This window comes from Alligator sinensis, unplaced genomic scaffold (assembly GCF_000455745.1).
Source record: "Alligator sinensis unplaced genomic scaffold, ASM45574v1 scaffold1369_1, whole genome shotgun sequence".
Lineage (NCBI taxonomy): Eukaryota > Metazoa > Chordata > Crocodylia > Alligatoridae > Alligator > Alligator sinensis.
In genome coordinates this window covers 421,161-434,083 of record NW_005842875.1, presented here as the reverse complement: position 1 = coordinate 434,083, position 12,923 = coordinate 421,161, and the positions used below count along the sequence as shown (strand labels likewise).

The window sequence follows — 12,923 nt, the reverse complement described above, 5'->3', positions numbered from 1 at the left end:
CGAGGCGTCTCTGCCGGGCGGACGCCGTCCGCGGGCCCCGGTGCATGGATGCTGGGCCGGTGATTTGACAAATGGTTTTGGGCAAGAGGAATCTGCCTCCCGGCTTTGCCGCGCGCCCCGGCCCGCCGGTCTGCCCCGAGCGGGAGCGGGGCTCCAGCTGCGTTGGTCCCCCCGGGCGGAGTCAGCGGGCCTGAAATGGCCGCAGCGGCGTCCCTTTGACTTCAGCCGGGCTGAGTCAGTGGGAGCCGCAGGCGGCTTGTGCCGAGCCCAGCGTCCGGCCCGGTTCCTCCTCGGTCTGGCTGCAACCCGAGCCCTCCGGGCTGCTCGAGTCAGTGATTTTGCAGCCGGGATGTTTTTCCCCCTTCCCTCAACCTTGCGGAGGAGCGGGGACGCGCAGTAATGCCCTGCAGCTACACAAACACGGCTGGGTTTGAGATGCCACCTGGGGAGGGCGGTTGCATCAGCAGGTTTTGCAAAGTGTTGAGCAAAACAACCATTGCCGCAGGAAATGGGTTTTCTTCACCCCAGATTGCTTCACCGCTCCGCTCCTTCCCAGCAGCCCGGCAGGCTCGGCACGAGGTGCCAGGAACACTCCCCAGGGATCCGGCCGGGCTGGCCGGGCCTCTCGTCTGGGCCCTGGCCGCCCTGCCTCCCTCCCTCCTGCCCCACGAGCTGCGGCTCGTCTGGTCTCTGCCGCGCTCCTGGCCCCAGGGCAGGCTGCGGCCGCTGGTCCCACGGGGTCTCGTCAGGCTGAAAGTCCCCTCAGGCCGCGCTGGAGGCTGGAATTTCCTCGTTCCCAGTAAAAGTGCTAACAGCAGCAGGGCCGCTGGGGCTGCTGCCCCCAGTGTTTTTGCTTTCGACTCCAATCCTGTGGCTTTGTTCCCAGAACCTGAGGCCTGGGGAGCCGCAGGCCAAGGCCACTGGATTGTAGCTCGTCCTGGGGCTGCTGATTCATCAGCGGTGGTCAGCGCTCGGAGCAGGGATCAGCACATTACTGACATGGGAGTGCAAATCGCGAGGTGGCAGGGCAGCGTGGCCAGGCACAACCCCTGGGCAGGCGCCCGCTCCATGCCCCAGTGACCCCGGTCAGCCGCGGCCTGGCCGTGCACCTGCCGCGCCATGCGAGTCTGAGCCATTGCCTCCAGCATGCCCTGGTACCCAGGTGTGCGGCACCTGCCACGTGGCTCCCGGCATCCCAGCACAGGGAGCTTTCCCGGCGGGACAGACCCCCGTTGCTCCCTTTCTGCCGCGGCTCCTTTACCTCCAGCTGCCCCGTCGGCGTCGTCTTCGCACTCGTTCCTCTACACGTGGCGCGGGTTAGCAGGTGCCATCAAGACTGTGGTAGCCACGGTGCTGTCTGTGCCCACTTTGGGTGCCTTCCTCCCCATGTGCGCCACTCAATCACTAGTCCCAGGTGAGGGCCCTGGCTTGGGCAGGATGTCTCCCCCTCCCCTCATATCCAGTCCAGTTGGCAGCAGCCCCATGGCCCTGCACTGGCTCTGGGTCCGACCCTCACGTGGCCCCTGCTTTGCACACATGGAAATGGCATGTGGAGTTGCAAGGCCCGATTTGGGGCTGTGCCTGCTTCGCTGAGGGTCTGTGAGCGGCACCGGAAGAGCAGCACAGAGCCAGGCAGGGGTGCCCGGGTGGCGCCTAGTGGGCAGGTCTGCAGGGCTGGGGGCAGATGGGGCAAGGATTCCCCCAACTGTGGCAGAAGGTTGGCAGTGATGAGGCAGGGGGCTGGCATGGGACCTGCACCCATGCAGGGAGTGCTGGCAGGGGCAGAGAAGGCAGCAGGCCCCTGTGCTGGGCCATCTGCTCCTGAAATGTCCTTGGCCCCAGCCGGCTCACGCAGGCCTGGGAGCTGGTTTGCTGGGGCCAGGGGTGGCTGCGGGGTGCCCAGGGGCAGGCTGTGGAGCTCCGGCACTGGGCACCCCCAGAGAGACTTGCTGTTCAGGCTCTGGAGGCTGCATGCTGAGCTGGTGGAGGGACCCCAGCCCCGCGGGCACTAAGTGCTGGGCATGGGAAGCCACGGTGCCGGGCGCTGCAGCCTGGGGTGATGGGGCCCAGGCGCCACAGGCCCGGCTCAGTCTCTGCTGCTGGTGTGCTGCTGGGCTGCCCAGTGCTGTGTCCAGTCAGCCGGCTCCCGGAGTGGCACGACACCATGGGAAGTGTCGAACCACTTCCCATGGCACCTGCGCCTGACGCTGCGCTGTGTCACCAACACCAGACACTGACTCCCGTCACTGCTTCCCCTCTCCTGCGCCCGTGCATCCTGCTGCTGCGGTGTCCCCTCGCACGCAGCCCCGCCGCCCCAGCACTTTTGCTCTGCGTTCTCAGAGGCCCTGGCACGTAACGCTGAGCCATCTGGGAAAGGGGGCAGCAGCCTGGGACCTTGCACTTGCCCCATGAGTTGTACCTCTTGTCTTGCCCCGCCTGAGCTTCCATCCAGGGACCCCGGGGACCGCGTCCCTCCTGCCCCCGTGCATCGACTCCCGCCACTGGGTCCCAGATAGGCAGTTGCCCAAGCCAGGCTCCTAGGGGGTGACGGCACTGCGCAGGGGGGGCCATCCCTGCTGCTGGCACGTTGGGCAGGAAGACCTCAGTAAGAGCCCGGGGGCAGCTGCTGCCAGTGATGCAGTCTTCCTCTTTCGGCGCAGGAAGGGTCTGCTCTGGCTGTCTGGGAACCCTGCCTGCGGCGCCTGGCACGCTGAGGCACCGACTGGAAGCGCTTCCGGCTGATGCCAGCCTGTGTCACGTCCGGGACCCTGGGCAACTGCCTGGGCTCGGGCCTTGCTCCCTATGGCCAGGCCGGCTTGCCCCCCATGGTGCTGCATGCACGCAGCTGCTCCGGGGCCCCGTGCCCGGCTGCCCACAGTTCTCCCCATCCCTCTGCAGCGGCAGGGCCTGGCCTGCTGTGCGCCCCGCGACTGCTCTGTGGGCCAGCACGGGGCAGCCGGAGCCAGGGCTGGGCCTGGCCGGGCTGCAGCCGCACCCCTGGGTGCAGGAGGTCCCGGCCGCGGGTGGAATTCCCCCACGATGCCCTGCGGATCCCAGCCCGCGCCAGACACGGGGGCGAGGTTTCGCCTGCTGCTGCTGGGGCCCCGTCCCAGTGCTTTCTCTGCATCTGAGGAGTCACTGAAAATCCCCAGGTGCTGATGCCAGAGGAAGCTGCTCAGTGCAGCCGTGAGTCAGTGGGAGCGGCCAGCCCGGGGGAGGCGTGCAGGTCCCTCCGCTTCCCCTGAGCGGCCACGTGACCCTGCTGCACCCAGACAGCCCCCTCCTGCGTCCCCAGGGCCAGCCGGCCCGTGCAGAGGGACGGCACGCCCAGGCCAGGATGCCCCGGATGCAGCCGGCCGTGCCTGTGCACGCTTCGTGCCTGGGCTGGTCCCGGCAGGTGCGCTGGAGCCTGGCCCCTTGAACTTCCGGGGGCCGGACAGGCCCCAACCAGTCTGCTGGGGAGTCCTGGGGGCGCCTGCTCCCCGCCACCCTGCTGTGGACGGGGCACGCGCCAGGCCGACAGCCGCACAGCGCCGTGCCCGGGGCAGGTGGGGGTGGAGCGCCCGGCGCTGAGGGGCAGCCGCTGGGCTGCACGGCCGGGGCCCAGCCTACGCCTGCCTGGCGCGGAGCTGCCTTGTTTACCGGCCGGTGCCAGGGAGGTTCCCCATGTGGAAACTTCCTGTGGGAAGGACGGGCTGCTGCTCTTGCAGGGCTGCGGTGTGGCATGAGGCAACAGCCCTGCCGGCAGCACTAGGGCTCCAGCCCCATGGCGGGGTTGGGCTGGGCCAGCTACTTCTGCACCGCGTGTGCAGCTCCTGGCGCGCTGGCCTGGCAGCCATGTGTAGGGTGCCCCAGCCGCGTACCTGGACCGTCACTGTAATGCCCAGGTGCTCGCTGCCCTGCCCCGTCCTCACCCCCCGGCCTGCGGGACTCGCTGCCACCAGGGCTCAGCAGGTCCCAGGGGCCGGCGGGTCTTGGGCACCAGGAGCGGCCAGAGCTGCCCCAGTGACGCTCCGAGCAGCGGGTGCAGGGGCAGAGTTAGCCCCCCTGCCGGGCACGCGGCACTGGCCAGGCCTGGGCCTGCTGTCCAAGGCCGCGGGGCTGTGGCAGGGGCTGACTGCTGAGCCCCCTGGAGCTGGGGCTGTTGCCCGGTGGGCTCCCCCTTCCCCCCCTCCAGCCGTCCCGTTTCCTGTCCTGCTGCCTGTTTGCTCCCCGCGGTTGCGCTCGCTCGTTCCCACAGCGTCTGCACTTCAGGGCGAGCAGGAAATCGGTGGCCTGGAGGGTGGTTTTGCTGCTGGGGAGAAGGGGGGCCATGAGCACAGCTGGCGGGGCAGGGGCACACCTGGGGCACAGCTGCCAGCGCAGGCCCGGCTGCAGCGGTGGGGAAGGCCCAGGGCGTGTGGGCCTGCTCCTGGCTCAGGCGGGTGCCCCGTGCTAATGTGGTGCCCGCAGCCCACCCTGCGCCCGCACTGTCCTCGCAGGGCTCAGCTCATGCGCAAGGTTCCTGCCGCGGCTGTGGGGACAGTGCCCCAGACTGAGGCGAGGGAGCTGGCAGCGCTGCGGGCTCAGGGCTGAGATGCCTGCCAGGCACGAGGGTTTAAGGGCACTGATGGCACCGACCTGTCCTTCTCGGTGCCGGGCATGGCTGCCCACGGCGCTGGAGCTGGACCCAGCGTGCCGCAGCGCCGCACACGGAGCTGGTGGCTCCGGCAGGTCTGGGGTCCCCGGCCCCGCGACATCCACCCAGCCGCTGCCCCAGGTGCAGGCCAGGCCCAGCTCCTCCCTCCCGCGTCCTCAAGCTTCCTGTGGGCAGCGGGAGGGAGCAAGCGGGCTCCAGATTTAGTAAACAAGGTTTTGAAACAGCTGAGGTGCCGCCGCGACGGCCTGTGCCGTTTCGCCACCAGGGAGTGAGTAGCCGGCACAGCTGAGCGTGACTCACCCCCGCCCGTGCTATAAGTAGGAGCCGGCAGCGCCGAGCCGCACAGAGCCCCAGGGCAGCAGCATCGGCAGCGCAGAGACCGACCCGACCCGACCCGACTCCACCGCACCCTTGCCATGGGGCTTGCACTGCTGGCCCCCCTCGCCACGGCTCTCCTGGCCCTCGGCTGCTGGGCTGGACCGCTGCCCGCCAAGCCCCAGGTCACCATCACCTTCCCCGGGGAGCTGGTCAGCCAGAAGTCGAACATGGAGCTGGCCAACGTGAGTGCTGCCCTTGCCCCATAGCTTCATAGATGTTAGGGTCGGAAGGGACCTCAATAGATCATCGAGTCCGACCCCCTGCATAGGCAGGAAAGAGAGCTGGGTCTAGATGACCCCAGCTAGATGCCTGTCTAACCTCCTCTTGAAGACCCCCAGGGTAGGGGAGAGCACCACCTCCCTTGGGAGCCCCTTCCAGACCCTGGCCACTCGAACTATGCCCGAGCCAGGCCAGTCGATCCCCGGCTGCAGCTGCCCCGGGGTCACCTGTTTGTCTGTCTGCCCTGCTCCACGGCAGACCAAGCAGGGAAGGAGGAGGGTGAGCAGGGGCCAGCGCTTCAGCGGGGAGCGTCCGTGGGCACCTGCCCGGTGGTGGCAGAGGGGCAGCAGGGTCCTGGTCCAGCTGGGTCCTAGGCTCCAGCCCCAGCCGGCCCAGCTGCGTGTGGGAGCTGTGCCCCTAAAGGCAGCAGGACGGGACGTCAGCCCCATACCCCCAGTGCCCACTGGCCACAGAGGCTGGTGTGCCGCCACAGAGGCTGGCGCAGGCACGCTGTGCCCAGCTGTGCCATGTGCTGACAGCCCTGACCCCCCGCAGGAATACCTGTCCCGCTTCGGCTACCTCTCGGAGACGAAGAAGAGCGGGCGGCAGGAGTCCACCACCAAGGCGCTGCGGGCCATGCAGAAGAAGCTGGGCCTGGAAGTGACGGGGGAGCTGGACCAGGCCACAATGGAGGCCATGCGGGCGCCACGCTGCGGCGTGCCCGATGTCGGCTCCTTTCTTACCTTCGAGGGGAATCTCAAGTGGGACCACACCGACCTCACATACCGGTGAGCTGCTCCCGCAGGCTGGACCACAGAGCCCTGGGCAGGCGGGGGGGAGCTGGGGAGAGGCAGGCGTGCTTCCTGTGCACACAGCACAAGCACGTGTACATGCACACCCATGCACGCGCACGCCCAGTACAGCCCAGCTCTGACTGCCCAGCAGCCCCTTCGGGCTGACTCCCTGGGCCCTGCGGGCAGCCAGCTGTGGGGCACTGCCCTGAGGCTGGGCACCGCGGGGGCCAGCACCGGGCGCAGTCACCAGGCGCTGGCAGGCAGCTCCCCCTCTCTGCCTCCCGGGGCCCCGTCCCATGGGCTCGGGCCGGGGGGGTCCTCCCAGGGCTCAGGGCCGTGGGTCTGACGCTGCTCCCCGGCAGGGTGACGAACTATTCCCCGGACCTGGACGCCTCGGTGATCAACGATGCCTTCAAGCGTGCCTTCAAGGTGTGGAGCGCCGTGACCCCGCTGACCTTCACCCAAGTCTACAGTGGCGAGGCCGACATCATGATCATGTTCGGCTCCCAGGGTGAGGCCCGTGGCCGGGGCGGGTGGGGGGGGCTGCACCTGCTGCGGGGCAGCCTCTGGGTCACGCTCCCCGCCGCGTGTCTGGCGTGTTCTCTCTCCTGCTGCCTTCCCTAGGGCGGTGATGGTGCCTGTGTGTGCACGGGGGTATCTGCAGGCAGGCGTGTGCCTGTGTGTGTACACACGTGTGCAGGAGGCAGTGGCACGTGTCTGTGGGGTGCGAGGAGGCGCGTGCGTGCAGGCCCCACGTCCTCTCGCGGGGACCGAGCTCTGGGGCAGGCGCATGGTGACGGCAGGCCTGTCTCCGCAGAGCATGGCGACGGGTATCCCTTTGACGGGAAGGACGGGCTCCTGGCCCATGCCTTCCCCCCGGGCCAGGGCATCCAGGGAGACGCCCACTTCGACGACGACGAGTTCTGGACGCTGGGAGCGGGGCTAGGTAAGGCCCGGCCCCCGCGGGGGTCTGCTGCGCTGGGCACGGCCGAGGGGATGCCCTCCTGCCCCGGTGCCGTGCAGTGACCCCTCCTCTCCCCGCAGTGGTGAACACCAGCTTCGGGAACGCCAACGGGGCCGCCTGCCACTTCCCCTTCGTCTTCGAGGGGAAGTCGTACTCGCACTGCACGGCGGAGGGGCGCGCCGACGGGCTGCCCTGGTGTTCCACCACCCCCAGCTTCGACCAAGACAAGCTCTACGGCTTCTGCCCCAGCGAGCGTGAGTATGGGGCGCGCCAGCCGGGCGGGGCACGGGGGCTGCAGGAGGCCGGCGTTGCCCAGCGGGACGGTCTCACCGCCTCCCCCCACCCCCGCAGTGCTCTACACCTACGGCGGGAACAGCGATGGGGCCAAGTGTGTCTTCCCCTTCGTCTTCGATGGCACGTCCTACAACACCTGCACTACGGACGGGCGCTCCGACGGCTACCGCTGGTGTGCTACCACTGCCAACTTCGACCAGGACAAGAAATACGGCTTCTGCCCCAATAGAGGTACTAGCCTGGAGCTGTGCTGGCACGGCAGTGTCAGCTCGGGGGGGGCCGGGGCCAGTGTCCCCATTGCCTACGAGCTCCCCCGTCCCCTCCAGGGCTGTCCGTCAGGCTCTGCCCAGCCCCGCGGGAACCCTTCTCTGCCCACGCTGCAAGGCAACGGCTCCGGCAATAGTCCAGTGCTGCAGCCTCTGCTCACTGCCGCGGGGTGGGGGAAGGCTCCGGCACCCGAGGGTCTCCCAGGGCCATGGCTCACTTGCAGACAGCTTGCCTGGGAGCCTTGGCCGGCGTTCAGACCTGGTGCCCACTGGCTGGGTCCACGCTGGGGCCGCAGGGAACATGTCTGCAAGCAGCCCCCTGGGGTTGGGGTCTCCTCGCATGGGGCGTCCCGGCCGGCCCAGGGCATTGCGCTGACCAGGGCCCCTCCTCTGTGCTGCAGACACGGCGGTGATCGGCGGAAACTCCCAGGGGGAACCGTGCGCCTTCCCCTTCACCTTCCTGGGCCAGACGTACAGCTCCTGCACCAGCGAGGGCCGGGAGGACGGGCGGCTCTGGTGCGCCACCACCAGCAACTACGACGTGGACCGCAAGTGGGGCTTGTGCCCAGACAGAGGTACAGCGCTCCCCGCCTCCGCCCTTTCCCTTCCCGGGCCCTCCTGGCGCTTCTCGAGCCCCCTCCTGCGGGTCCTGGCCGCACGCCAGAGGGGAGGGCTCCAGCGAGGCTGACCGTGGTGCTTGCTTTCCAGGGTACAGCATCTTCCTGGTGGCAGCCCACGAGTTCGGGCACTCCCTGGGCCTGGACCACACGAGCGTCCGCGAGGCGCTGATGTACCCCATGTACAGCTACATCGAGGACTTCCAGCTGCACCAGGACGACATCGATGGCATCCAGTTCCTCTATGGTGAGGGGCGGGCAGGCGCCAAGCCCAGGGGAGCAGGGGGGAGCCCCGCCCGGGTGGCACCGCTGGCACCTGCCCATCTCCAGCAGCCTCCGCTGCAGAGATGCTGCGGTTTCTTTGGCAGCGCTGCGCGGCACAGCCAGAGCGGCACCGACTGCCGGGCGCGTGTCTGGGAGCGAGCGGGGCGCAGGGCAGAGGCTGCTTGGGAGCCCCGAGTGCCCCTGCGCCGTGGCCGTGGTGCCCATGGTAGTGGGACCCCTGGAGCGCGGCCATCTCCGCCGGCCTCTTGCCACAAGGCAAATGCTGGGGCAGCGCGTGACCCCTCTTGCCCTGCTCCTGCACTGCCCCCTGCTACGGCTGGGTCCTGAGCCTCACTCTGTCCCCCTCTGCCAGGCCGGGGCTCTGGTCCCAAACCCACCCCGCCAGGGCCGGTGCCGCCCACCCAGACGCCGGACGTCCCTGACCAGACCACACTGGCCACGACCACGGAGGACGGTGGCTTCCAGCCCACCGAGCCCAGCCCTGTGGACCCCGGCAGTGACGCCTGCCGCGTGCAGGCCTTCGACGCCATCACCGAGATCAATGGCATGATGCACTTCTTCAAGAGCGGGTGAGCCAGGGAGCCGGCCGGTGCCTGGGGCTGGGATGAGGGGACTCAAGCTGGAGCACGGCGGGAGGTGGGGAGGGGACGCGCTGGTGGTTGCAGCCCGTCAGGATGTGGCCCACTCTGTCTGCAGGAAATACTGGAGGACCTCGCTGTCCCTGAAGGGCAAGATCCAGGGGCCCTTCCCCATCGCAGAGACTTGGCCGGCCCTGCCCGCCACCCTGGACGCCGCCTTCCAGGACGTGCTCACCAAGAAGATTTTCTTCTTTGCGGGTGAGAATCGCCTGAGCCCTGCCCGCTGCCCTCCTGGCTGCCCCCTCCGCCCCGAGCTGAGCCCCCCTCGCCCCCAGCACTCACGCTAGCTGCCCCAAACCCTCCCCGCTGTCGGGGCCAGTGCCTGCCCGGCTCCTGCAAAGCCAGAGGCAAGGACATGGCGGCTGTGGCTCTGGGAAGCTCAGGGACCCCTGGCAGGGCCAGACCCCTCCCCACCTCTGGACTGGCAGGTGTGATGCCCCCCTCCCCACCCAGGCCTTACCGCCAGTCCCCAAAGGGAGGGGAGGAAGGTACCTGGCGGGTGCAGGCTCAGCTCACTAGCTCCTGCCTCTCCCGCAGGCCAGCGGTTCTGGGTGTACACGGGCAAGAGCGTGCTGGGCCCCCGTGGGCTGGAGAAGCTGGGCCTGGCACCGGCACCGGCACACCTCACCGGAGCCCTGCAGCGGGGCCGTGGCAAGGTGCTGCTCTTCAGCGGGGAGCGCTTCTGGAGGCTGGACGTGAAGGTGCAGCGGGTGGACCGCGGCTACCCGCGCCAAACTGAGGAAACCTTTGGTGGCGTCCCTATTGATGCCCGCAACGTCTTCCTGTACCGAGGTGAGTGGCCTGCAGCTCCCAGGGGCAGGGCCGGGGGGCTGGGGCCCGGCTGCCCTGGGCTTCCCGGTGCGGGACGGCGTTGCCTGCCCCAGGCTCTGGGACCCCGGGGTGGGAGCTGGGGCTGTGCATGGCCTCTGCGGGAAGGGGCAGATCCCGCACCTGGGTGCCCTCCCCCCGGCTTGGCAGCTGGACCCCTCCTAACCCATGTTGGCCCCTTCCCTCTGCCCAGGCAAGTACCACTTCTGCCAGGACCGCTTCTGCTGGAGGGTGACACCACGCTACCAGGTGGACCGCGTGGGCTACCTGAAGTACGACGTCCTGCACTGCCCTGAGCAGTAGGCCCCCAGCCACCCCTGTCCCTGCCCCTGCCCCTGCCCCTCACCGCGGGGAGGCAGAGGAGCTGGCTCCGGGTCCTTGCCCGTCACCCAGCCCTCGGCGGGGTGGGGAGGCAGGTCCCGGTGCTGCAGGCAGCTGCTCCATGCGCTCCCCTGGCAGCGCCAGGGTCATTCAGGCAGCGCCTCCCTGCTGGCGCAGCCCCCGCCCACCTGCTCCAGCCCTGGGAGCCCCCGTGGGCGGGGAGCCGGACTCCAGCCGTTGCCCAGCGCTGGCGGGTCCCGCTGGCGCCCTGCCCTGCTGTGCAGGGTATTTGCCTGGTGCAAATTGCACGTATCCTTGTAAACTATTGTGCCCACCTGCTCCCGGAGCCGTCCCAGGAAGGCCCGTGCCTGGGACCTGACTGGGACCCGGTGCCCGGCACTGGGCCAGGCCGCAGCCAGCAGCTTCGGTAGGTGCGTGGAGCGGGGGCTCCGTGTCGTGCTCCCGCCTGCTGCCGCCTCTGTCATTTTTGTATCTTGCACAGTTTTAATAAACAGAATCCTTTGGAAACAGCTCGTGTGTGCGGCCATCTGTCTGCACGTCTGGCCGCCTGTCTGCCGGAGCGGGCTGGGGGTGCCGGGGGGGACACGCCTGGAGCGGGACACGGGGCTCCGGCTCCCCGGGACGCACAGTGCGGGGAGAGGGACGGGGCTGGGGAGGAGGGGCGAGGGGGCCAGAATGGGTGGGGGGCTGCCGACCCTCCCCCACCCAGGCTCGAGCCAGACTCTGGACCAGACGACTCCCAGGGTGGCCTTGGAGAGGGGTCACTGTGAGCTGCCACCATGTGCGGGTGTGCGCGCGTGTGCTGGCGTGGGTGCACTGGGCATGGCTCCCTGCTTGTCTCCCGTGGCTGGACTCCCGCACCCCAGGAGTGACGGCACGGCACTGGGCTGAGCACGGCTGGGTCCACCTGCACCAGCTGCATGGTGTGCACTGGGCTGTGCATGTTTGCACACATGTCCGTGCATGTCTGTCCCGTGTCGGAGTCTGGAAGCAAAGTGCCTCCACTCACCCTGGGGCGCTGCAGCTGCTCTGCCCCTGCCCCTGCCCCAGCTCATTCTCCCCCCAACCAGGCCAGTCTCGCTGGCATGTGGCTGTGGGGCCGGGCTGGTCCCAGGACCGCTCTACTTGAAGCTCACGGCTGTGAGACGGGTAAAACCGGGCAAAGCCAAAGCCCCCGGTCCTGGCCCGTCTGCACTGGGCAGAGCTGAGCCGTGCCAGGTGGGACAGCCGGGGTCGTTGGGCCATCCAGCGTGCAGGACCTGCCCCTCGCCACATAGCCCACCAGACCCCTCTGGTGCCCCGTGTCCCCCCCTTGCCATGCTGCGCTTTGTGCTCTGGCTCCGGGGTGGCTGGGCTGTGGGGGGCAGGTGGGGCACACAGGCATCCCTGACTGCTCCCAGCCTAGGTCCCGGGGAGGTGGGCTTGTCGGCCGGCCGTGCCCCGGGGCAGGGGGCTGGTGGCTGGTGCTGCAGCCTGGCATGGGCAGAGGGGTGGTGGGTGCAGTCGGCCGTGGGCCCAGCCGGCGTGGGGCTGGTGCCGCCCTGTGCCCGGCACCCAGGCCCGTGGCCGGTGCAGCCAGCATGGCACTGGGAGGGCACTAGGACCGAGCTCGCAGCCGAGGGAGGGGAACTGCTCACTGGGATCCAGCCAGTGCCTTGGCAGCCACTTGTGGAGACAGGAGCTGGAGCCGGCGAGGCATGAGCCAGAGGTTCACCGTCACCGCGCTGTCCCGGGAGGGCGCGGCCCCGGGCAGGCCGGGCGCTGCGGCCCCCCACACACCCCCTGGCCCGCTGCAGGGCGCCCGCACCCGTGGCCTCCCCGGAGAAGACGGCAGAGGTAAGCGATGCTCTGCAGGGCAGGGCGCGATGCCCATGGGCGAGGCCGCCGGGACAGGAGCTGTGTTCACCCTCCCCGAGCTGTGGGCTGGGCTGGGCTGGGCTGGGCACCCGGTGCAGAGGCCCTGGGGAGCGGTGCCCAGCAGCATCCATGTCCTAGCAGAGCTGGCTCCCACGGCCCCCGTGCCTGTTGTGGCGCCGGCAGGCTCTGATGCAGCCGTGCAGGGTTGCAGCAAAAAGTTGCTTCTCGCAGTGGGAGCGGAGAAGTGTCCTGTAGCCCGGGGCGGTGGGCTGGCGCGTGCAGCGTGGCGGGGGCCTGGGGCCGTGTCCGGGCATCGCAGGGCCTCTGCTGCAGACAGGGGCCACGTCCGGCTGGGAGACGTCTGGTTGCTCCAGGAAACCATCCGGCTGCAGCCCGTGTCCTCGGCACCAGGCCGGGCTGCTGGTCCGGTGACTCCTGGCCAGAGGGGTGAGGGGCTGCAAGAGTGAACCGCAGCCGGACTGGAGCCGCCGGGCCCCTCGGCCCACGCTGCCGCCCGCGCTGGGGCTGCAGTGCCGCAGGTCTGGCGGTGCGGGAGGTCGGCACCACGCGGGGTCCAGAGGTCACGGCCACTTGCATCTGTGTGGGGCTGGGCCACAGGCCCTGCCTGGGGGTGCCCGTGTGCTGCGTGGGGAGGTCTGGGCATGGCGCAGCAAGGGTGGCGCAGGCCACGGCAGCTGTCCCCCAGGCCTGGCCGTGGGTGCTGGGAGCGCTGGGTGCCAGCCCAGACCCCTGTCCCAGGCGCGCCTGGCCATGACAGGCCGGGGGGAGTCCGCGGTGCTGC

The 12,923-nt window shown here is 69.4% G+C and overlaps 2 protein-coding genes across 2 annotated transcripts in view; both read left to right on the top strand.

Annotated features, from left to right (window-relative positions):
- The first annotated feature begins 4,826 nt into the window (after window positions 1-4,826).
- On the top strand, window positions 4,827-10,773 carry MMP9 (matrix metallopeptidase 9). The gene is made up of 12 exons (XM_006035776.3): window positions 4,827-5,199; window positions 5,792-6,024; window positions 6,393-6,541; window positions 6,848-6,976; window positions 7,075-7,248; window positions 7,346-7,519; window positions 7,956-8,129; window positions 8,263-8,418; window positions 8,809-9,025; window positions 9,153-9,292; window positions 9,632-9,886; window positions 10,116-10,773. The coding sequence occupies exons 1-12, from the start codon at window positions 5,056-5,058 to the stop codon at window positions 10,223-10,225; spliced, it is 2,055 nt and encodes a 684-aa protein (XP_006035838.1). The 5' UTR covers window positions 4,827-5,055; the 3' UTR covers window positions 10,226-10,773.
- Window positions 10,774-11,961: 1,188 nt separating this feature from the next.
- Window positions 11,962-12,923, top strand: part of SLC12A5 (solute carrier family 12 member 5) — a 29,871-nt gene continuing 28,909 nt past the window's right edge. The window contains exon 1 of the mRNA XM_025191970.1: window positions 11,962-12,100. Coding sequence (XP_025047755.1) covers window positions 11,962-12,100 — 139 coding nt within the window. The remainder of the gene's footprint in view (window positions 12,101-12,923) is intronic.